This window comes from Eriocheir sinensis, chromosome 61 (assembly GCF_024679095.1).
Source record: "Eriocheir sinensis breed Jianghai 21 chromosome 61, ASM2467909v1, whole genome shotgun sequence".
In the NCBI taxonomy this organism is placed as follows: Eukaryota; Metazoa; Arthropoda; class Malacostraca; order Decapoda; family Varunidae; genus Eriocheir; species Eriocheir sinensis.
In genome coordinates, this window is record NC_066569.1 from 10433260 (window position 1) to 10455759 (window position 22500).

Sequence of the window (22500 nt, forward strand, 5' to 3'; positions counted from 1 at the left end):
AGGAGGAGGAGGAGGAGGGAATAAAGAATGGAGAGAAAAATTGCGTATCCGTCCAGCACATCCACACAAAAAAAGAGAAAGTGGATGAAAAAGAAAAATCCACATATGTCTGATGGAGGAAGAGGAGGAGGAGGAGGAGGAGGAGGAGGAGGAGGAGGAGGAGGAGGGTAGAGGGAGGAGGAGGAGGAGGGAGTAGGAGGAGGTGGAGAAGGAGACCGAAGAGATACTCAAAATAAACTCACACACACACCCACACACACACACTCTCTCTCTCTCTCTCTCTCTCTCTCTCTCTCTCTCTCTCTCTCTCTCTCTCTCTCTCTCTCTCTCTCTCTCTCTCTTACACACCCACCTACCTACACAACACACAACCCCACCCACCCACTCCCACCCTCCCCCTCTTCCTCCTTCACTCCCTAACCATCCCTTCTCCACCAGGGACGGAGGCGGCGCCGGTGGTGGTGGTGGGGAACAAGGTGGACCTGGAGAGAGAGCGTGCCGTCAGCTTCCAGCGGGCGCAGGACTGGGTGGACACGTGCATGACCAACGCGTCCTACCTGGAAACCTCGGCGAAGTACAACATTAACGTGGGCGAACTCTTCAAGCAGCTTCTCATCCGCACCTACGGCCTGGCTAACAACGAGATGGTGAGTGTGTGTGTGTGTATGTGTGTGTGTGTGTGTGTGTGTGTGTGTGTACTTAGCCACGGTTTGACCACGCGATACTCTCGACCGCCAGCTGCCCTGCCAGTCACAAGCGACGGCTCTTGGGCACGGCGGGAAGCTCATACTGGGAACCTCATACCCACATACACCTGGGAGGCGGGACACAACCCCGACTTTACACCCGGCTCCCAGTCACTGCTGGATGAACACGGGGCTCGGATTAAAGGAGACTGCCCATCCGTCTCCATTCTGCCTGGGAATCGAACCCGAGACCTCTGGGTTGTTAGGCGAGTGCGCTAACCACTGGAATACTGTGTGTGTGTGTGGGGGGGGGGGGGGTAAGGATCTATATTTGTAGGAGTTCCATGCTGCGGGGTTTTTTTTTTTTTTTTCGTGTTTTTTTTTTGCCTCCACCTCCCTCCCTTACCAAGCCCCTCTCTTCCCGCCTCCTCCCCGCCCTTTTACTAACCCCCTCCCCCCTTTACTAACCCTTCTTCCCCCTCCCCCCAGGCGCCCAGCGGAGCACGGGGGCGCCTCAAGTCCCTGGGCAACATCATGGAGGTGGTGCGCCGGCGGTCCTTCAGTCTGGCCCAGGCCGCGTCCTGCTCCGCCATCCCCGACCATCCCGATATTCGCGACCACAAATGTGTCCTCCTCTAGGCCTCCCTTCCCTCCTCCTCCTCCTCCTCCTCCACAACCCACCTAACCGATCCTAACTTAACCGAATCTCAAATGTTTCCTCCTATAAACCTACCTCCTCCTCCTCCTCCTCCTCCTCCTCCTCCACCTCATCTCCACCCCTTCATCTCCACCTCATTTCCACTTTTGTTTTTTTTTCTTCTTCATCTCCTTGAGTCGCCTTTTCATCGTCACACTTATTCTCCTCCTCCTCCTCCTCCTCCTCCTCCTCCTCCTCCTCCTTCTCCTCCTCCTCATCATCATCATCATCATCATCATCATCTTCCTTTAATCAATCTCCATGTAGCCCATTCCACTTTCTTATTATCCTCCACAAATTCACGTCATCTCCACTTGCATCCACTCATCTCCACTCAACTCCACCTACCTCCCACTCTCCCCCCATTTCATTTAACCTTCTTTTGATGACCTTTCCCACTCATCTCCACCACTCATCTCCACTGATCTCCACCCCTCATCTCCACCACTTGTCTCCCACTTACCTCCACCACTCATCTCCCACTGATCTCCACCACTCATCTCCACTTATCTCCACCACTCACCTCCACTTATCTCCACCACTCATCTCCACTGATCTCCACCACTCATCTCCACTGATCTCCACCCCTCATCTCCACCACTTGTCTCCCACTTACCTCCACCACTCATCTCCACTCATCTCCACCACTCATCTCCACTGATCTCCACCACTCATCTCCACTGATCTCCACCACTCATCTCTACTGATCTCCACCCCTCATCTCCACCACTCACCTCCACTTACCTCCACCACTCATCTCCCACTGATCACCACTCATCTCCACTTATCTCCACCACTCATCTCCACTCATCTCCACCACTCATCTCCACTGATCTCCACCACTCATCTCCACTGATATCCACCCATCAACTACACCACATGTCTCCCACTAATCTCCACTCCTCTCCACTCATCTCCACCACTCATCTCCACTGATCTCCACCACTCATCTCCACTGATCTCCACCCCTCATCTCCACCACTTGTCTCCCACTTACCTCCACCACTCACCTCCACTTATCTCCACCACTCATCTCCACTGATCTCCACCACTCATCTCCACTGATCTCCACCCCTCATCTCCACCACTTGTCTCCCACTTACCTCCACCACTCATCTCCACTCATCTCCACCACTCATCTCCACTGATCTCCACCACTCATCTCCACTGATCTCCACCCCTCATCTCCACCACTAGTCTCCCACTTACCTCCACCACTGTCTCCACTCATCTCCACCACTGATCTCCACTGATCTCCACCACTCATCTCCACTGATCTCCACCCCTCATCTCCACCACTTGTCTCCCACTTACCTCCACCACTCATCTCCACTTATCTCCACCACTCATATCCCACTTACCTCCACCACTCATCTCCACTTATCTCCACCACTCATATCCCACTTATCTCCACCACTCATCTCCCACTTATCTCCACCACTCATCTCCCACTTATCTCCACCACTCATCTCCACCCTTATACTCCTCCCATCTCCACTTACCTCCACCACTCTCCTCCCCACTTTTCTCCCCCACTCATATCCCACTTATCTCCACCACTCATCTCCCACTTATCTCCACCACTCATCTCCCACTTATCTCCACCACTCATCTCCCACTTATCTCCACCACTCATCTCCCACTTATCTCCACCACTCATCTCCCACTTACCTCCACCAAGCGACCTTTTAACAAGTGACTTCCCGCAGCTTCCAGTATTATGACCTTGACAATGTGTGACCTTGAACTTGTGACCTTGAACTTGTGACCTTGATCTAATGTGATGTTCCGTGACCCTTGTTCGACCCCGCCTGAGCCTTGATTTACTCAGCGAGGTCACCATTTAGTCTCCTGCTTGACCTGACAGAGAGAGAGAGAGAGAGAGAGAGAGAGAGAGAGAGAGAGAGAGAGAGAGAGAGAGAGAGAGAGAGAGATAGTATAGTGTATGTTGTGATCCAACCCTCCCTAAACACACACACACACACACACACACACACACACACACACACACACACACACACACACACACACACACACACACTCTACTCTTCCAATCCCCCAATCCCCCCCCCCCCCCTTCCTCCGTGTGTGTCGCTGTGATTTAGCTGTTAGTCTGTCTGTCTGTCTGTCTGTGTCAATGAATTACTCCTTAGACACTTCATAGTCTCGTCCGGAACAGCTTCATCCGCTGACCCGAAGCTCCGAAACAGCCAACTGCTTCATTCCAGGCCTCGAATGAACCCTTACCAACCTCCACAGTAATAATAATGATGATAATAACAATAGTAATAATAATAATAGCAGTAGGAGACGATGTAGTAATCCATAATAATAATAATAATGATAATAATAATAATAATAATAATAATAATAATAATAATAATAATGATTTAGTTGGTTGTATCTTTTTATTTTCGCATCACTTCGGAAAATAAATTAAAAACAAATCAGGTAAATATGCAGGAAGAAAACGAGAATAAAAATTAAACCACATGATAGCAATTTATAAAGCGAAATAAAAAAAATAATAATATATGGTGGACGTTTGTGAGGGGGCAAAAAAAAAAATAATAATAAATGGTCAACGAATGCGAGTTTGTTTACGCGTCTCGGAGTGCGAAACCGCAAAAACAAAAAACAAAAACAACAATAATATGCATATCACTGGAGGTGTTGTAATCTTCAGCCCTACTAGTATATTTTAAGGACTGACAATAATAATAAAGAGTAATAATGATGATAATAATTATAGTAGTGACATGTATAATAGTTGATAATGCATCTGGGGGTGTATAATCAAGTTGTCTGTTTTGTAGAAGAGAGATTTAGGATTGTAGAATATATATATCTGTATCAAAAGAGAGAGAGAGAGAGAGAGAGAGAGAGAGAGAGAGAGAGAGAGAGAGAGAGAGAGAGAGAGAGAGAGAGAGAGAGAGAGAGAGAGAGAGAGAGATTGTTTGTGTGTAGCAAGACAAATTAAAAAAATATATATATATGTGTAAATGGTTGTGACGAAATTATACGGAGACAATGAGAGAGAGAGAGAGAGAGAGAGAGAGAGAGAGAGAGAGAGAGAGAGAGAGAGAGAGAGAGAGAGAGAGAGAGAGAGAGAGAGAGAGAGAGAGAGAGAGAGAGGTGAATTATGATAAACTAAACTAAAAAACAAAAATATATATAAAAATAGTTGTAACAAAACAATAAGGAGACAATAACGATGTACAATCACTATATTTATTCTCATTAATCTATCAGACTGTGTATGTATGTATGTATGTGTGTATGTATGTATGTATGTGCGTATGTATATATGTATGCATGTATGTATGTATGTATGTGGGGGGGGAAAAATCATGTTTTGTTCATGTTCTCGAAATTAAGAAAGAAAAAAAAAAGTCGAGAACAATTATTGAAAACGAATTAGAGAGAGAGAGAGAGAGAGAGAGAGAGAGAGAGAGAGAGAGAGAGAGAGAGAGAGAGAGAGAGAGATAATAGGTTATATATAATAATACACACAGTAGTTAATCAAATAGAAGAAGAAAAAAAAATGTAACATACCCAAACCCGCTCGCCCGCTGTCCGTTTTCACCGACTTTATCTTAGGTGTAATTTTTCTATTCTTTAATAAAATGTTTAATTAAGTGTTGCAGATGACGTGTTTCATTACGCTGGAAGGAAGAGATAGATAGATAGATAGATAGATAGAGGTAAGAATGAGAATACCAGTTAAAAATAAGAAGGATGAATAAGCAGAATAAGAATGAAGGGTAATAACGTAAAAATAAGAACAGGTGAGAGTAAGTTAGGTCGGTATTGTAAGGTACTTTCGGTCCTAACATCAGCTATTTCTAAAGGTTAAAGAGGAGGTCAGTCGGGTTCTAATGAGTGTTTCTTCAGGTTCACGGTACAGAGGAAGGGTCAAACTACCACCGGGGTCATCAAATTAATCCTGGAAATGCCCACAACTCCTACGAAAACCTTGTCAAATGAGTGTTTCTTCAGGTTCATGGTACAGAGGAAGGGTCAAACTACCACCGGGGTCATCAAATTAATCCTGGAAATGCCCACAACTCCTACGAAAACCTTGTCAAATGAGTGTTTCTTCAGGTTCACGGTACAGAGGAAGGGTCAAACTACCACCGGGGTCGTCAAATTAATCCTGGAAATGCCCACAACTCCTACGAAAACCTTGTCAAATGAGTGTTTCTTCAGGTTCATGGTACAGAGGAAGGGTCAAACTACCACCGGGGTCATCAAACTAATCCTGGAAATGCCCACAACTCCTACGAAAACCTTGTCAAATGAGTGTTTCTTCAGGTTCATGGTACAGAGGAAGGGTCAAACTACCACCGGGGTCATCAAACTAATCCTGGAAATGCCCACAACTCCTACGAAAACCTTGTTAAATGAGTGTTTCTTCAGGTTCATGGTACAGAGGAAGGGTCAAACTACCATCGGGGTCATAAAATTAATCCTGGAAATGCCCACAACTCCTACGAAAACCTTGTCAAATGAGTGTTTCTTCAGGTTCATGGTACAAAGGAAGGATTAAACTACCACCGGGGTCATAAAATTAATCCTGGAAATGCCCACAACTCTACGAAAACCTTGTTAAATAGGTGTTCTTGGGCAACGAAATGTCTTATAATACAACTATATACGTAAAATATCCTAACACGTCCTTTTTAGTCTCCTTATAAGCCCAGAAAACCTTAAAACAGTATCTATAGTTAATTGATAAGAAAATTACGTGACCATCTCGACGCGTACTGCTTCGAGCCAACAAACAAACCACCACCTCACATCTCACAATTCACATATATATGCACAATTCAACACCTGGGAACACCATACTAATATTATCTATACGTAAACTATCCTAACACGTCCTTTTTAGTCTCCTTATAAGCCCAGAAAACCTTAAAACAGTATCTATTCAGGGAGGAAACAAAGGATGAACACACTGACTTGGCAACAGTGGACCAATGGCAGCTGTGAGAGGTAAGGACGAGGAACTGTCTGTTATTATCTGCCTTATTTTCCCTATTTGAGCTATTGTTGGTGCTTATATGTACTGTATTATGTGTTATGGTGACCTTGTACCTCTTTGCAGGAACAGAACAGGGAGGTGGAGGGAGACGCAGCGCTGTAATAATGGAAAATGAAGGCTCGGAGTGCGGGTTGACAGCTGGCATGGCGGGCGGCTGCTATGGTGAAGGTTAGCGAAGGTTCATTTTTTTCACCTCCACAGTTTGTTTTCCGCTTATAAATTTGCATGTTGGTGGAAATCAAGAGGGAAGGGTATGTTTTGAGGTCCTGAGGGTGTTATGTGTGTATGTTAATGAAGTGAATGAGGAATGGTGAAGGTTAGCGAAGGTTCATTTTTTTCACCTCCACAGTTTGTTTTCCGCTTATAAATTTGCATGTTGGTGGAAATCAAGAGGGAAGGGTATGTTTTGAGGTCCTGAGGGTGTTATTTGTGTATGTTAATGAAGTGAATGAGGAATGGAAGGGATAGTTGTGAAATGGATATTATAGATATGTAACCCAGCATGGGAACAGCGTGAGGTGGCAGAGGACTGGAGAAAGGCTGTTGTTGTGCCGCTGTACAAAGGGAAAGGGAGCAGAGGTGATTGTGACAGTTACAGGGGAACAAGTCTACTCAGTGTGGCAGGAAAAGTGTATGGAAGGGTTTTAAATGAGAGGATGAAGAAAATAACAGAAAAGTGCTGGCGATGAACAAGGGGGGTTTAGGAAAGGGATTTGTTGTGTTGACCAAATATTTGTATTCAAAATGTTAGCTGAAAAACTCGTACAAAAGGACCTGAAGATGTTTGCTGCATTCATGGGCCTGGAGAAGGGTTATGACAGGGTTGACAGGAAGGGGTTGTGGGATGTTCTAAGGATACATGGTGTGGGAGGGGCGTTTGCTAGAGGGAATCCGATCCTTCTATAATGATATGAGTGCCTCTTTACGCGTGAATGGTGAATTGAGTGAGAATTTTGGTGTTGGTGTGGGTGTGAGACAGGGGTGTGTGATGTCACCATGGCTTTTTAATGTGTACATGGACGGTTGTATGAAAGAAATGAAATGAGTTGTAGAAGAGGTGCGTGTGGTGTGTCAGGATGGGATGGAGAGAGTAATGAAAGCATGTATGAGCGGTTTGGTATGGGTGAGACAGCGAAAGGAGTGGAGTGGGTGAAGCGTGGTGCGTTGAGATGGTTTGGACACGTGATGAGAATGGGGGAGAATGAATTTGTGAAGAAAGTGTGTGAGGGAAGGATTGAGGGAGGGGTGTCACCTGTGAAGTGCATAGGGTGAGTGAGTATTGGAGCGAGAGAGTTGGGAAGTAGCAGGTTGGAGTGTGCTGAGAGGGAGTGCCAGAACAGGGAGAGATGAGACACTTCTGCCGCAGCCACCCCCTGGAGGGAAGTTCCCGTGACGGAGCAGGGCGTCAGAGATATAGATAGATATATAGAATTTAGAGCAAAAGTGCCATTGAAAATTAAATGATCTAATTTATTCAAGTGTACCCAAATAGAAATAATTGGCTGAAACTTAAATTAGAGTGAGAATATTTTTTATAACTATGTACTTCTATTATGAAAGTTTGTTTGTTCTCATTCATTAGTAAGTTACTCTTCTTTTTCCAGGGGAGGCCCAGCATATGTTGCCCCTGCAGAGGACCCTCCCGGCCACCACCACGGGGAGTGTTGGTGAGGGCGGCGGCTCCCTCCACAGGGCAGGAGGGGCAGGTGCCTCTCCATGTTCCAAGCATGACACAGGTGAAGGGTATGTGATTGTTCATTGCATAAGTATCATTCAAAATACTATACTACTTTACCTTCACCGTTTGTCTATGTCTGCCTCTTCATTATGATCAGTGACTAACTCCTGTATCTTCATGTTCTTTATTTTGAGATGTGTATAGGATATATTAATCGTGATATTGAGATATGAAGACAACTAGTGGTCACAGCGCCAGTAACTAGGTGTTCAATACCCGGGTGGAGTGTGGGGGGCTTCGTGGTGCAGTGGTTAGCACACTCGGCTCACAATCGAGAGAGCCCAAGATTCCCAGGTAGATTTAACCCGGTAGCAGCGACGGGCCAAATTTGTGCAATGATTTAAACCCCCCAAAATGGATGATACATAAACTGATCACAAATGCTTTGATATATATTATGAAATGGTTTGTGCGAGTGATGATTTTTTTCTCATTTTTCTCGCTTAGAGGGACCATTAAGAAACATGATCCCTGCTGCTACAGGGTTAATACTCTGTCTGTCTCTCATACAAAGGTGTTGCCCCTCATCACAGTGTATACACTTTACAGAGCATCGTGTGGGTGAGCCTGTCCCGATGCCTGACCCTCGGAGCTCCCTCAAGGCAGAGGCTGGGGCCCACACATTCCTTTTCGCACTCTGTCCATCCTTGTCTGGGTCCTCTCATCCCCCAGCCTTCCCGCCAAGGTATTCTAATGCTCAGTACGTGTCATTCCAAGGGTAACACTCCTACACCCATAGGATTCACTTTGATCCTCTCTACAGTTTTTATCATGTTCTCTTGCACCAGTCTGCAATACATTGTTTTAAATTATATATGAAAATTTTTAATGGAACTTAATTTGAAACATACAAGTTTAAATTCATTTACACAGTTTTTTTGTAATTGCACATGATGAACGTGGTGCAGTGGTTAGTGCGCCTAGCCATGAATGTGCCGGCCTGGGTTTGAAATCCAGGCAGTCAGCGTGCAGCCCACCCAGCTGTTCATCTTTCCTTTCTGGCTGTTGGATAAATGTTTACCTGGGGAAGGTAAACTGTGGTAACCCGGATGTCACAGTGGCGGGTTAATGGATTCCTCCCACCACAAGCTCAAAGGGCCAGTGTGACGGGTGAGCACCACCCAGCTGTGCCCCAAACTTTACCTTTTACATCAACCATCTGACTGCTCTTCACTGTTATAATGCAGGACAGTAATAGTTTAGTTGTCTTTTCCCCCTCATCTTTTTTGGCTTGGAAATAAACTTTTGAAATAAAGCCAATAAAGGTAACGGTAAAGATGGGTGCACACACTACAGCTGTGTGGCCTCGGTGCTCATCTCCGTCACATCAGCCCTGGAGCCCGTGGTGGGAAAGAACTCCTTCACACTGGTTTGTCCAAGAGTGGAGTCTGGGGTTGCCACAGTTTACCTTCCCCAGGATTTTATTCTCAGCAGGCAGGTCTGAGGTGCCAAGTCAAACAGGATTTATGCCAAATGATATTTAATGACAGTTGTCCCATAAGTATTTATTTTTTCTACAATCCTAAAACTTTGGGAGGAAAATAATATTTGTCAGTAGATTACTACTGATCCTACAGTGTTGATGATAGTAACAAAATGCTGCCACATTACTGTAGTGCCTGACTCGCCTGCGGGGAAACCCTCCCAAACTCACTCTATGAGAGGGCACGTCTTTGGCTGGCTGGTTAAGGAGTGACTTTCCCATCTGGCAGTCACAGGTTCAGTCCCCAGCACCGGTAAACCTTTCCTGGCCTGGAGTAATTTCTTGTGTGTCCCATAACACACAGAGGTCATGTGAAGGTGTAGTGAAGTGAAATTTGGGTAATGAATGTGGTGGCAGCAATTTCAACTTCATTATACCCTAAATATGACCTCTGCCTGTCACAAAACACACGACCCGTAAAGGGTTTCACCGGTGCCGGGATCAAACCCATGACCAGTGAGATAGAAAAGCCACTCCTTTACCATTCAGCCAAAGAGATGCCTCCTTGGTGGAGTGTATGAGAAGCAGTGACACACTCCCTTCAGAGCTGATGAACCAACTTCCTTTTCCCTGACAGTTCCTGGGCCGGGACTGACGGCTGAGTTCTCCCACCACTGTGCTCCATGACTCTCCATCCTGGACTGTAGCAGTGCCTGTTGGAGGGTTGAACTCCTGACTCGGCTACACCAAGCACCTGGACTGTAGCAGTGCCTGTTGGAGGGTTGAACTCCTGACTCGCCCACACCAAGCACCTGGACTGTAGCAGTGCCTGTTGGAGGGTTGAACTCCTGACTCGGCCACACCAAGCAGAGGTGACCTGCATTGTGAAGTCAGCAAGCCATCGTGCCTAAATTACGGGAAGTTATTAGTCCTGTAAATTTTACTGGATGAGATATTTATGTAATTTCATCTGCATTCAAATTGTTAGACATTGTTTAATGCTGGCATGGACAATTCTCTTGTTAAAGTTATTTTACAGAGACTCATTTAGGTATTATATGGACTTTAAACAAATTTTCCTTATTTTCTGACACCTTCAGTAGAATGTTAAGCATTAAGGTTCACTCAACCATTTTTTTATGATCCCGTTCGCTAACATATCAGTGGCAGATGTGATTTAATAGATTAGTTAAATGATCAGACTAAAACTGAAGGTGACTAGATACTGAAAATCATTGTCATCACCACTAAAGTCTGTTCACTTCAGTCCGAGCCAAGCTGACAACATAAACCTAAGCGTGTTTGCAAGCTGAGTGCTGATTGGCTACTGCTGTGGCTTCCAAGTTTCCTTTAACCTCTGTGTTTATCTCACGCAACACTTTCTGCTAATCTGCACTGTGCTTACGAACACGCTTAGGTTTATGTTGTCAGCTTGGGGCAGACTTAAGTGAACAGACTATACTCATGAAGAGACTCAAATACTGTACTATCTTGAAATTCAATTCATGAATATATAATTTCTATCATCCTTTTGTCCCTTGTGGCATGCAATGTAGATTACTTGCAATAAATTAGTAAATCCTGCACCGTCTACTTGATCTGTTCCCTCCCCCTGCTGACCTGTCTTGGGGCGGGACTGATCGACCAGGGAATGCTGCCCCAACAACAAAGGTCATATGGCAGCAAACACAGAGAGATAGGAGTTAAAATCAGTGTTTTCAGAAAGCTTAACCCGGTAGCAGCGAGGATCATGTTTCTTAATGGTCCCTCTAAGCGAGAAAAATGAGAAAAAATCATCTCACACAAACCATTTCATAAAATATATCAAAGCATTTGTGATCGGTTTATATCGTGGCACAAATTTGGCTCATCGCTGCTACACGGTAAAGCCACAAACTTGCCCTGTCGCTGCTACCGGGTTAAAGGTGCGTTATAAAAATCTTAAAATGAAGCCATCAACTGGGGTGGAAGACGTTTGATAGGGACCAGGACGCACTTGCAGGGGAGGATTATATGATTATAGAAATGTAATGTGTTGAGTCTGTTGCAGTGTATATGTGGCTTCAATAGATACATGGGCTGACGTGGAGTGTAGGGAATTACATCGCTCGCTTAAACTAGTCAGGAAATGTGAACCTACTTGTTTTCATCTTTCCTCTAGAATAGATGATGAGTAAAGATTTTATCAAGGACATCACTGAGTAAACTAATCAAGAAAAATTAAACTGTTTGCTTTTATCTTTCCTTTAGAATATACCAAAGTAGATATTTCGAGAAGACCTTCACGAGTAAACTAATCAAGAAAAAAATAACCGTTTGCTTATTCTTTATCTTAGAATTAGAATATACCAAAGTAGATATTTCACCTAAGAAGACCTCACTGAGTAAACTAATCAAGAAAAATTAAACTGCTTGCTTTTATCTCTCCTTTAGAATATACCAAAGTAGATATTTCAGCTAGGAAGACCTCACTGAGTAAACTAATCAAGAAAAATTAAACTGTTTGCTTTTATCTTTCCTTTAGAATATACCAAAGTAGATATTTCAGCTAGGAAGACCTCACTGAGTAAACTAATCAAGAAAAATTAAACTGTTTGCTTTTATCTTTCCTTTAGAATATACCAAAGTAGATATTTCACCTAAGAAGACCTCACTGAGTAAACTAATCAAGAAAAATTAAACTGCTTGCTTTTATCTCTCCTTTAGAATATACCAAAGTAGATATTTCACCTAAGAAGACCTCACTGAGTAAACTAATCAAGAAAAATTAAACTGCTTGCTTTTATCTTTCCTTTAGAATATACCAAAGTAGATATTTCACCTAAGAAGACCTCACTGAGTAAACTAATCAAGAAAAAATAAACTGTTTGCTTTTATCTCTCCTTTAGAATATACCAAAGTAGATATTTCAGCTAGGAAGACCTCACTGAGTAAACTACAAAGTCATGAGAGTTTAATTTACTTGCTTTTAACTTTCCTCTTGAATAGATTAATCCGGCAGCAGCGACGGGCCAAATTTGTGCCACGATTTAACCCCCCCAAAATAGATGATACATAAACTGATCACAAATGCTTCGCTCTATATTATGAAATGGTTTGTGTGAGGGGTGATTTTTTCTCATTTTTCTCGCTTAGAGGGACCATTAAGAAACATGATCCCCGCTGCTACTGGGTTAAAACTATATATTTCATCCAAGAAGACCAGTAACCATCTTCTTGAGAGTGGAATGACAGCCAAAAGGGTTGAAGACCACTGCTATAGACTACCACATACCAATAAGCAAAAAAAAGACAACCTACATGTGTCTGCTGCCTGCCTACTGTCCAGTCACCATTCATTACGACTGAACAATGGGGAGCATATGCCAGGAGGAGCATTGCTTCACTCACCCGCCGACTCCAACCCAGACGGTCAACCCAGGCAAGCCTCCACACAGCTGCCCTTACCATGAGCTCCGTGGGCGTCCCCTGGGTCCACTTGGTTCAGCTCTCCGCCTTCCCTGCAATGAAAGAAAGAAAATTAAACACAAACCGTGAACTGATATGTTTTTTCACAGTAGAGGAAACAGCTCAAGGCAAAAGCGAAAAGAAAAAAGAAAACTCAATCAGTGCAGCTCCTACAAAAGGGTGATGATGGGTGCTGTGAAGGAAGGGAGGGTGATGATGGGTGTTGTGAAGGAAGGGGAGGGTGATGATGGGTGCTGTGAAGGACGGGAGGGTGATGATGGGTGCTGTGAAGGAAGGGAGGGTGATGATGGGTGTTGTGAAGGAAGGGGAGGGTGATGATGGGTGCTGTGAAGTACATGACCTCTCTCTCTCTCTCTCTCTCTCTCCATCACCCTGCCCTCCATCCCTATCCGTCCACCTTCACTCTCATCCAGGCCTCCAACCTTGCTTCCTTCCCCCTCCCCCGACTCCCCAAGTAGTCACCTCACCGTCACCCAGCCCTCCACTCTCACCCTCCCCCCACACACTCTCATCACCCCGCCCGACACCCTTGCTTCGTTCCCTTCACCCAGTCCAGCTCACTATCACCCTGCATTCCACTTTTGCTTCCTTCCCTTCTCCCCCCGGCACACACACACACGCATACACCCACCACATACCCAAACCATAATCTTGTCCTTCACCATACATTCCTCCACTTCTCTCCACTTCTCACCCTTTACACTCACTCACAGCAGCCCCCTCCCCCTCCCCCCCCCACACCCCATGAAGCCCTCACCTCAGTAACGATGGTGCAAGGGTGCGTTATGAGGCTCCCGGTGACCATTCCTTCCACTTCACTCGCTCACAGCCGCTTCCTCCGCAAAACTGGCCCCTCTCCACCCCTCTCAGCCAAAGCGGGTTCACAGCGGAGGCCGAGTGAAGCAATGAACGGCGCCGCTCCGAGGAAGGGCAACGAGCTAATCATGGTCTTCTGCGCTGCATTTTTGTTTAATCGTACGTTAGTTGTGTGTAGATGTTGCAAATGTCTCTGGATAGTATATGTTGTTGATGTGTGTTTTTCAAAATGGTATAGTGTAGGCCTCTCTCTCTCTCTCTCTCTCTCACACACACATACACATACACACACACATACTTAGTGGAAAGCAGCCAGTCAACCATCAATCTTAACAACATTTTATTATAATACTCCAAGTTCTTTGTCTATTGCACTCAATGCCCTTAACATATAGTAGGAAATAACAGTGACCCCGAACACTACAGTACAAGCGGTCACGTGGACTCTGAACCTGCAAAACCAACACTACAGGAACAAAAGACTCGAAGTTATCTGGTCAGGTTATGCCCTAAGATGCTACATGTACTTACAACTAACGACCTTCCAGACGACTAACAACTATTAATACAAGTACGTGCGAGTGGGATAATACGGAGGACGTGGTAACACTGATATATAACTTCAATGTAATAATCACCCTTACACTCCTATTATCAAACGCTTCGGGCTCTTGTTACGACCGCTTTTTTTTTTTAAGACCAGAGAGAAGCTGCGTCGGGTTATCATGAGTTTTTTCCCGTCCACGGCGCAGAAGCCTTCCAAAGCTGCTGCCCCGACACCTTAATTCTGCGAGAGCCTTTTGGAATAGACGTACTAAGGTTTTGAAGCGTTTGATAACATGGGCCTTACTTAGTCTACGCTGGCAACCTTAAGGGCCGGTTCAACAGTCCAACACGGAGTCATTGTAAGCCCCAAAAACCAAACTATATGCTCCACAATGATCTGATATTTCTACTAGAGATATTTCCTGTGTGAATACCATATACTAAAGAGATTTCCTGTGTGGTTTCCTAAAATTTCCTCCTTTTTATCGCAACGCCAAACACTATAGAAGGAATTTTCGTATTATTTTTGGTTTGGTTGAGGAGCTTATACGAACTTGCTGTACTGGACTGTAATAAAACTGGCCCTCATCAGTCTAAAGTGGAGTGTGCCGATGCTATGAAGGGGGGAGGCTTAAGAATATGACCCTTACCCTTTGACTGTGAATTTCCTACAAGAAGACATCACCAAGCTGCAGGAACGGAAAAAAAGTGGCTGCTACAATTCAATGAAGAGAAATGTAAAGTCCTGCACCTTGGGAGAGGAAATCCAGCATACCAATACCACATGGGAAACACTCCACTATCCACCACAGAGGCAGAGAAAGACCTGGGACTATATGTTACCAGGTTACCAGGGAAGGAGAAATCCGTGCCAATCGCAGCGGACGGGTTAACCGCGAAAGGGGTGTTAGGAGTCACCCGATCACGACCCTCAGCGGACGTTGGCAAGTTAGATTTATTTTATAGTTCAAGTATTTGCCGGCGTGCGCACGAATTGCCGCTGCTCTGAGTGTGCGCGTGTGTACGTATTGGCTGGTTACGTACATGCGCACATACACTCATATTTAATGCCAATAGATGTGTGTGTGTGGGTGAGTGTACATGTGTGTTTCGCCGACACGCGTACATACACACACCCGGATAATATAATAACATGAATAAAATAATAAGAAACTGTAGGCTGAGTTTCTCTTACATAACACTACTAAATACCTTCTTGCAGAGCGTGGTGAGCCTACAGCGAATAAAACACACACGGCTGGAGACCAAACACGAAACACGGATAACTAAAATAATAATAATAAAATAAAACAAACAGCATTGCAGCCTCTAAAAACGATACCATAAAAAAAACTTACTGAAAAATAACAAAAAATGAATAAAAATGGAACAGAATGGAAAAAAAAAAAAAAACACCAATGAAAAACATGGATATAAAAACAACTAACTAAAACGAATAAAAACATGAAACACAGCTTGAGGGGGAGGGTCATAGTCTAACACCCTTTTCAAACCTTAGACAGCAGGAGTGATTAGACAGCAGGAGTGAGGTAGAGAAAGCAGAGAGAGGGAGGTCGCAAAGCACTCAAGCAGGTGAGGTAGTGGTGTTAGCGGTTTCCTCCTCTTCTTCCTCTTCCTCCTGCTCCTTCTCTTCTCCCTGCCAGGGGGTGGAGGTTCTAGTCGCCGCCAGCTGCTCCGTGAGGGCTGCCAGGGCTGCGTGGGTCTGGAGGGCGAGGTCTTCCTGTCCCGCCAGCATCACCCGAAGTTCCGATACAGTCTCGCGCAGTGTAGCCAACTCGGCGAGCAGACCTTGAACCCCCGCGCAGGAGGCACCCCCGCCCACCTTTTCTGCGGCTGTATGGGTGGAATGAGGGAGTGGTAAGGACATGAGCAAAGGCAAAATAAAGCTTAAAACACCAAACACGGCGCTCCAAACACATAAAACTGTTATTGAAACCGCTCCAAACATCCAAGGCTATCCAAACACCGCTGCAAACACCCAAGACTATCCAAACACCGCTGCAAATACCCAAGCCTATCCAAACACCGCCTCAAACACAGAAAACTACCCAAACACCGCTGCAAACACCCAAGCCTATCCAAACACCGCCTCAAACACAGAAAACTACCCAAACACCGCTGCAAACACCCAAGCCTATCCAAACACCGCCTCAAACACAGAAAACTACCCAAACGCCGCTGCCAACACCCCAGCCGATCCAAACCGCCTCAAACACAGAAAACTACCCAAACGCCGCTGCAAACACCCAAGCCTATCCAAACACCGCCTCAAACACAGAAAACTACCCAAACGCCGATCCAAACACAAAAAACACATCCAAACAGCCCTAGATAGATAGATAAGACCAAATAAACCAGAGGAAGAGGAGGGGAATGAGGACGATGGGAACAGGTCAAGCTACCCAATATTAAGAATAGGAATAGGAGCACCCCAACCCTTTCCTCCATGCCCCGACCCCCTTCTCCCTTCCCACCCATACCCTCTTCCCTTTTCCTCCCTTACAGCGCAGCACACTCACGCAGCACGTTGAGGATGGCCTGGCCGTACGCGTAGCCCAGCGGAGATGAGGCGTTGCAAGCGTAGTTCCCGACGTCGGTGGTGGAGGCGCCAGCGATGACCAGGCGCGGGCCCTCGATGGTGCGGCGAAGGTGGCGGTCTGCTGGGGAGGAGGAGGAGGAGGAGGAAGAGGAGGAGGAGGAGAATAGGATGATAAGAAATATAGTGTTAATCTAAGTTTTGTTACTGTTATTATTACTATCAGCATTATCATTATTAGTATTATATCTACTACTACTACTACTACTACTATTACTATTACTATTACTACTACTACTACTACTACTACTACTGCTGCTGCTGTTATCGCTTCCATTATATAAAAGTACCCATGATATACTTAACTACCCAACTATTTATCTATCTATCTATGTATTTGTCTATCTATCCATCTCTTCCTACTCAAGCCCCTTCTTCTCCCCCTTCCTCCGTCACACACTAACCCACGTACCCCGGGGGGAGAGGCGGCGCCCATTCAGCATCCAGGTGTAGGTGACATCCCCCGTGGAGTTGGTCTCGCAGGTGAAGGTCACGGTGTCGCCCTCACGAACGGTCTGGGAGGCGAGAGGCTCCTGGAGGACTGGGCGCTGCTCCACCTCCACCCTGGTAACGGACGATTTCTCGGGACCCACGCCGTTGGTAGCCACACACTCATACTCCCCAGCATCCTCCAGCTGTGTGCATGAGTTGTGTTGTAAGGGACCAATATATATATGCATCATGTAGATAGAGATATGCGGAATGTATGAGGCAATAGATTCTCGGTTTGGTGTCATAATATTTCGGCGAGGTTAGGTTGTTTTGGGAGTGACGACGTTGGGAGGGATTCTGCTGAAGTCGACACCGGTATCCCACCGCTGCCACCATTTATGTTGGCTGTTTTTGGTTATCATTTGTGCTGTTGTTGGGGGATGATGGGTGTGGGAGAAGGGGGGATGTGTAGGGAGTGTAATTACGTAAAGGGGTGATGGATATGAGAAGGGTGATGAGTGTAAAGGGGTGTCTGTAAGGGAGTGATGGATATGAGAGGGGTGATGTGTAAGGGGGTGATGTAAGGGGTGATGGATATGAGAGGGTGATGTGTAAGGGGTGTAATGCATGGGGTGATGGATGAGAGGGTGATGTGTGTAGGGTGGATGTGAGGGTGTATGGGATGAAGAAGGGGTGATGTGTAGGGGTAGGTGTAATGGGTGGATGGGGTGTGGAAGAAGGGCTGGTGTGTGAGGGGTGGATGCAAGAGTGGATGGGGTGTGGAAGGGGTGATGGGTATGGGTAGGAGGTTGGGGTGACGTGATGCGCCTTACCTGTGTGTCCGCGAAGACGAGGGTCCTCCCGTAGTTCCTGGTGGTGACCCGTGTGTTGGGCTCCATCACCTCCCCGTCAGCCCGCCGCCACACGATGCTCGGAACAGGCCTGGGCGGAGGGAGACGCATAGATAGATAGATGCATAGAAAGATAGATAAATTGATAAATAGGTGGATGGGTGGATAGCTGGATAAGTTAACTGAACGTACATTACAGTTATTCATATTTAGAGATGTATAGAAAGATAGATAGATTGATAAATAGGTGGATGGGTGGATAGCTGGATAAGTTAACTAAACGTACATTACAATTATTCATCTTAAGAGGTTGTAAATAGAAACTTAGGAGTGGCACAGACGCACAAACAAACAAACAAGGAGCAGTGGGCTTTTTTAAATAGCGGGCTTTTTTAAATAGCGGGCTTTTTTATTAATGTTTCCTTTTTTTGTGCCCTTGAGCTGTCTCCTTTGTTGTAAAAAAAAGGATGAGGAGAAGAAATTATGTTTGGATAAAAAATATGTTTCAAAGGGATACGATGTTCACACAAACACACACACACACACACACACACACACACACACAAAAAAAAAAATAAAAATACTCACTCTCCCCCGTAGATGCACCACAGGGTATTCTCCTCCCCCGCCATGAAGGTCACGTTTTCCCCGGAGGTGTACATCAGGAAGCTCTCCACGTTAATCATGTCCTCCTTCAGGTTGTCCGCGCCGTCCGCAGGGTTCTTCACCGCCACATTGACGATCGACGCAATGGAGTAATCGAAAGGGTCAAAGGGCGTGTTGGCGAGGCACATGAACTGAAACTCGTGCTTGGCCGTGTCGTCCTCTTCCGTGACGTGCGTGAACCACAGGTCGCCGTCAGGGTCGGTCACCACACGCTCGTCCTTCACAAACTCCAGCGCAATGCTCTCGTTGGTCTCACTGGCGCGTACCCAGGTCAGGCTCGGCTCGGGGTACGCGAAGGCCTTGGGGCAGGACAGCTTGTAGGGGCGCCCCAGCTCGGCCACCAGGTGATAGGTGTCGCTGGGCTCGTTGTCGTTGGAGAAGTGGATGCTGCTCACGTTCAGGAGGTACACGGGGTCGGCTGCAGCGGTGCCGAGGTCATTGTAGGCGAAGCACTGGTACATGCCGTTGTCCTCCAGGCCAGGCTGGGAGATGATGAGGCTTCCAGTGTCCTCCTCCAGGGACAGCCGAGGGTCAGCCTGCCACACTAGCACCTCGCCGTCCTTGGTCCAGCGGTAGTTAGGGGTCGGCGCACCCTCCGCCTCGCAGTCCAGGATAAGAGGCAGCGCGCTCCGCGATCTCGACTTCTCAAGATCATAGAGAACCTCACTGCGGGACTGTTTGACGATGATGGGCGGGGACCTAGCTGTGGGGGGGGGGGGGGGGGGGTGGGGGGTAGGAGTGTGTGTGTGTGTGTGTGTGTCTGTGAGAGAGAGAGAGAGAGAGAGAGAGAGAGAGAGAGAGAGAGAGAGAGAGAGAGAGAGAGAGAGAGAGAGAGAGAGAGAGAGAGAGAGAGAGAGAGAGAGAGAGAGAGAGAGAGAGAGAGAGAGAGAGAGAAACCCTACCTTCCCCTCAACCTTTTCCTTCGTAACCCCCTATCTCCCTTCTTCCCCTCCTCTTCCCCACCTACACCCCTTCTCCTTCCTTCCCCACCCCTTCCCTCTTCCTCTTCCTCTTAAAATCCATCCCCTCCCCTCCCTTCTTTTTCCTCCTTCCTCCCTTCCCCACCCCACTTCTCTTCCTCAATTTTTTTCCTCCTTCCCTTCTCCTCTTCCTCTTAAAATCCACCTCCTTGACCCAACCCGACTTCACCCCTTCTTTCCCTACCTTTCCATCCCTTCCTCCTTCCTCTCCAACTCCTCCGCAACCCTTCCCTCCTCCCCTTCCTCTTAACATCTATCTCCCAACCCGACCCTTCCCTTTCGTCCCCGAGTATATAGCTGAACACCGATTTTCTGTATGTTTTGTTTTCTTTCTCTTTCACAGGAGCTGCCGATACAAAGGGGAGAAGTCTCAAGCCACCTGCGACATCAAGATCAGGACCAAGACCTCCTCCTTCCCCACCCTTTCCTCCCTACTCCTTCCCCTTCCTCCCCAACACTCACTGGTCAGCTGGACGGTCTTCTCGGTCTTTCCCACGGTGTTGGCGGCGCGGCATGAGTACTCTCCGAGGTCATCCGGGGTCACGGTCATCACTGTTAGAGTTGATCTGACACCTTGCCCCTCCTGCAGGTCTTCGGTGAGGATTCTGATGGTGAGGAGAGAGGGGGGGTTGTGGTAGTAGTGGTAGTAGTAGTAGTAGTAGTAGTAGTTCTTTTCCACGTATCTAAACCACCTTATCATCCATTTCTCTCTTTTATCTTGTATTCCTCTTCTTCCTTATTCTAAACATACAAATATGGTCATTCATCCCTTCCACTCCTCCTTCCTTCCTTCCTTCGTATCCTTCCTTCCTTCCTCCTTTCACATCCTTTCTTCCCTAGGTAACCCTTCCGATACCCTACGCTCCTGTCCACCCGGCAGTGAATGGGTACCAGGTATTAATCAGGGGTTGTGTCCCGTCTCCTGGGGTCTGTTGCCTTCTCCTATAATTCCTTCCCCTCCTGTCTCTCTCCGGCATATGACCACAGATGTTGCGCCGACTAAACGAAACTTTCCTCTTCCCTAGCTAACCCTATCAACAAATATAATCTTTCTAAAGCCTTTCCTTGTAACCTTTTTTATGCCCTTGAAATGACTCCTCTGCTGTAAAGAAATAAATAAAATAACCTTACACTCTGTCCTCCTCCTCCTCCTCCTCCTGGTTACCTGATGTTTGCCCCTCCAAGTATGGCGTCTCCCTCCTTGTACCACGCGACGTCAGCGGAGGGGAAGGATGAGACCACGCACTCCAGTTTCACCTCCTCGTTGGTGGTGGTGAAGACCTGTGGTGGTGGTGACGGTGGTGGTGACGGTGGTTGTAGTAGTAGTAGTAGTAGTAGATTATGAGAGTGACTTATATATACACACACACACACACACTGCACCCAACTAACGCCCCTAACACACACATACCCCCTACCCCCCTTAACACAAACCCCTCTCATCACCCTCTCCCTCCTCCCACTCCCCCCAAAAATATCTCTCACCCACTTCCCCCTCCTCCCCTACCCCCCTTACTCTTCCCCCATCCCCCCTTCCTCCCCCCTCACACAGACTCCAAACACATCCACATCCATATCCCCTTAAAAATCACTCTTCATCTTTCCCTGCTTAACCTTTTCCTCCTCGTCTTCCTCCTCCTTTTCCTTCGCCTTCGCCTCTCCGAGCGTTTCTTCCATGGCCTGACCCCTTTCCCTCCTCCCCTACCCCCCTTACCCTTCCCCCATCCCCCCTTCCTCCCCCTCACACAGACTCCGAACACATCTTTATCCTCTCAAAAATCCCTTTCAGCTTCCCCTCCTCCTCTTCCTCCTCCTTTTCCTTCGCCTTAAAATCATTCTCCGAGCTTTTCTTCCATGGCCTGACCCCTTTTCCTCCTCCCCTACCCTTCCTCCCACCCCTCAAGCCCCTCCATACTTACCCTACTAGCTGGCAGGGTCACATCTGGGGCGTACTGAACCTCGAGCTGTACGCGCGAGGTGGCTGGTTCTCCGATCCCGTTGTCCGCGTAACATACATAGTGGCCGCGATGGTCCTTCTGCACTAACGGTAGGTCAAGTTGGTTGGACCTATGCGAAGGAGAGCAGGGTTGGGGTGACGTCAACAAAGGTACCTTCACCCTTTTGAGGCTATATATGTATACTGTTATATGTATGTGTATATCTCAATAAATGTATCAAATCAAATCTCTCAGCACTCACTTGAAGAACCTCCCCCCGAAGTAAGGCAGCTCATCGTTCACCTTCTCCCAGTACACGTCAGGCCGAGGGGAACCGCCGGGCTGACAGTCGATGCTGATGGAGTCCCCCTCGGTCACCTGCGGGGGAAGAGAAGGACAGGTGAGTAGAGGTTAACCCGGTAGCTGCGGGGGTCATGTTTCTTAGGTTAGGTTAGGTTAGGTTAGGTTAGGTTAAAGGCCCCTCTAAGTAAAATAATGAGAAAGAACCATCACTCACGCAAACCATTTCATAATATATATCAACGCATGTGTGATCAGTTTATGCATCATCTATTTTTGGAGGTTTATATCATGGC

General features: G+C 46.7%; 3 protein-coding genes, 2 long non-coding RNA genes and 1 pseudogene across 17 annotated transcripts in view; 2 read left to right on the forward strand and 4 right to left on the reverse strand.

Moving 5' to 3' along the window:
• Window positions 1-2072, forward strand: part of LOC126986453 (ras-related protein Rap-1b-like) — a 7110-nt pseudogene extending 5038 nt beyond the window's left edge.
• The window catches only part of LOC126986034 (neuronal PAS domain-containing protein 2-like), a gene marked incomplete in the record, with an annotated part of 127321 nt that overhangs the window by 41927 nt on the left and 62894 nt on the right, over window positions 1-22500 (reverse strand).
• On the reverse strand, window positions 1777-4326 carry LOC126986456 (uncharacterized). 10 transcript variants are annotated; one of them, XR_007739754.1, is made up of 5 exons: window positions 2931-4326; window positions 2698-2859; window positions 2381-2592; window positions 1907-1999; window positions 1777-1859 (listed from the first exon to the last, which is right to left on the reverse strand). It is a non-coding gene; the product is annotated as an uncharacterized LOC126986456 (long non-coding RNA). The 10 variants fall into 10 exon arrangements; XR_007739753.1 differs by having other exon boundaries at window positions 1907-2012; window positions 2394-2592; window positions 2931-4324; XR_007739750.1 differs by having other exon boundaries at window positions 1907-2022; window positions 2931-4322.
• On the forward strand, window positions 6452-10376 carry LOC126986454 (uncharacterized). 3 transcript variants are annotated; one of them, XM_050842662.1, is made up of 4 exons: window positions 6452-6598; window positions 8035-8166; window positions 8718-8853; window positions 10229-10376. In XM_050842662.1, the coding sequence occupies exons 1-4, from the start codon at window positions 6469-6471 to the stop codon at window positions 10251-10253; spliced, it is 423 nt and encodes a 140-aa protein (XP_050698619.1). In that variant the 5' UTR covers window positions 6452-6468; the 3' UTR covers window positions 10254-10376. The 3 variants fall into 3 exon arrangements, 2 of the variants coding, with proteins under 2 accessions (XP_050698619.1, XP_050698618.1); XM_050842661.1 differs by having other exon boundaries at window positions 8718-8868; window positions 10229-10371; XR_007739743.1 differs by having other exon boundaries at window positions 6464-6598; window positions 8035-8173.
• LOC126986455 (uncharacterized) lies at window positions 9699-13967 on the reverse strand. Its single transcript, XR_007739744.1, has 3 exons — window positions 13817-13967; window positions 12982-13091; window positions 9699-10498 (listed from the first exon to the last, which is right to left on the reverse strand). It is a non-coding gene; the product is annotated as an uncharacterized LOC126986455 (long non-coding RNA).
• LOC126986446 (hemicentin-2-like) overlaps window positions 14199-22500 on the reverse strand; it is a 33259-nt gene continuing 24957 nt past the window's right edge. Inside the window, exons 5-13 of one of the 2 annotated variants that reach the window (XM_050842609.1) lie at window positions 22167-22282; window positions 21887-22034; window positions 21133-21248; window positions 20430-20572; window positions 18910-19690; window positions 18304-18412; window positions 17451-17673; window positions 16962-17102; window positions 14199-16275 (exon numbers count right to left, since the gene is read on the reverse strand). In XM_050842609.1, the coding sequence (XP_050698566.1) occupies window positions 16007-16275; window positions 16962-17102; window positions 17451-17673; window positions 18304-18412; window positions 18910-19690; window positions 20430-20572; window positions 21133-21248; window positions 21887-22034; window positions 22167-22282 (2046 nt within the window). In that variant the 3' untranslated portion in view covers window positions 14199-16006. The remainder of the gene's footprint in view (window positions 16276-16961; window positions 17103-17450; window positions 17674-18303; window positions 18413-18909; window positions 19691-20429; window positions 20573-21132; window positions 21249-21886; window positions 22035-22166; window positions 22283-22500) is intronic. The other variant, XM_050842608.1, reaches the window with a different exon arrangement.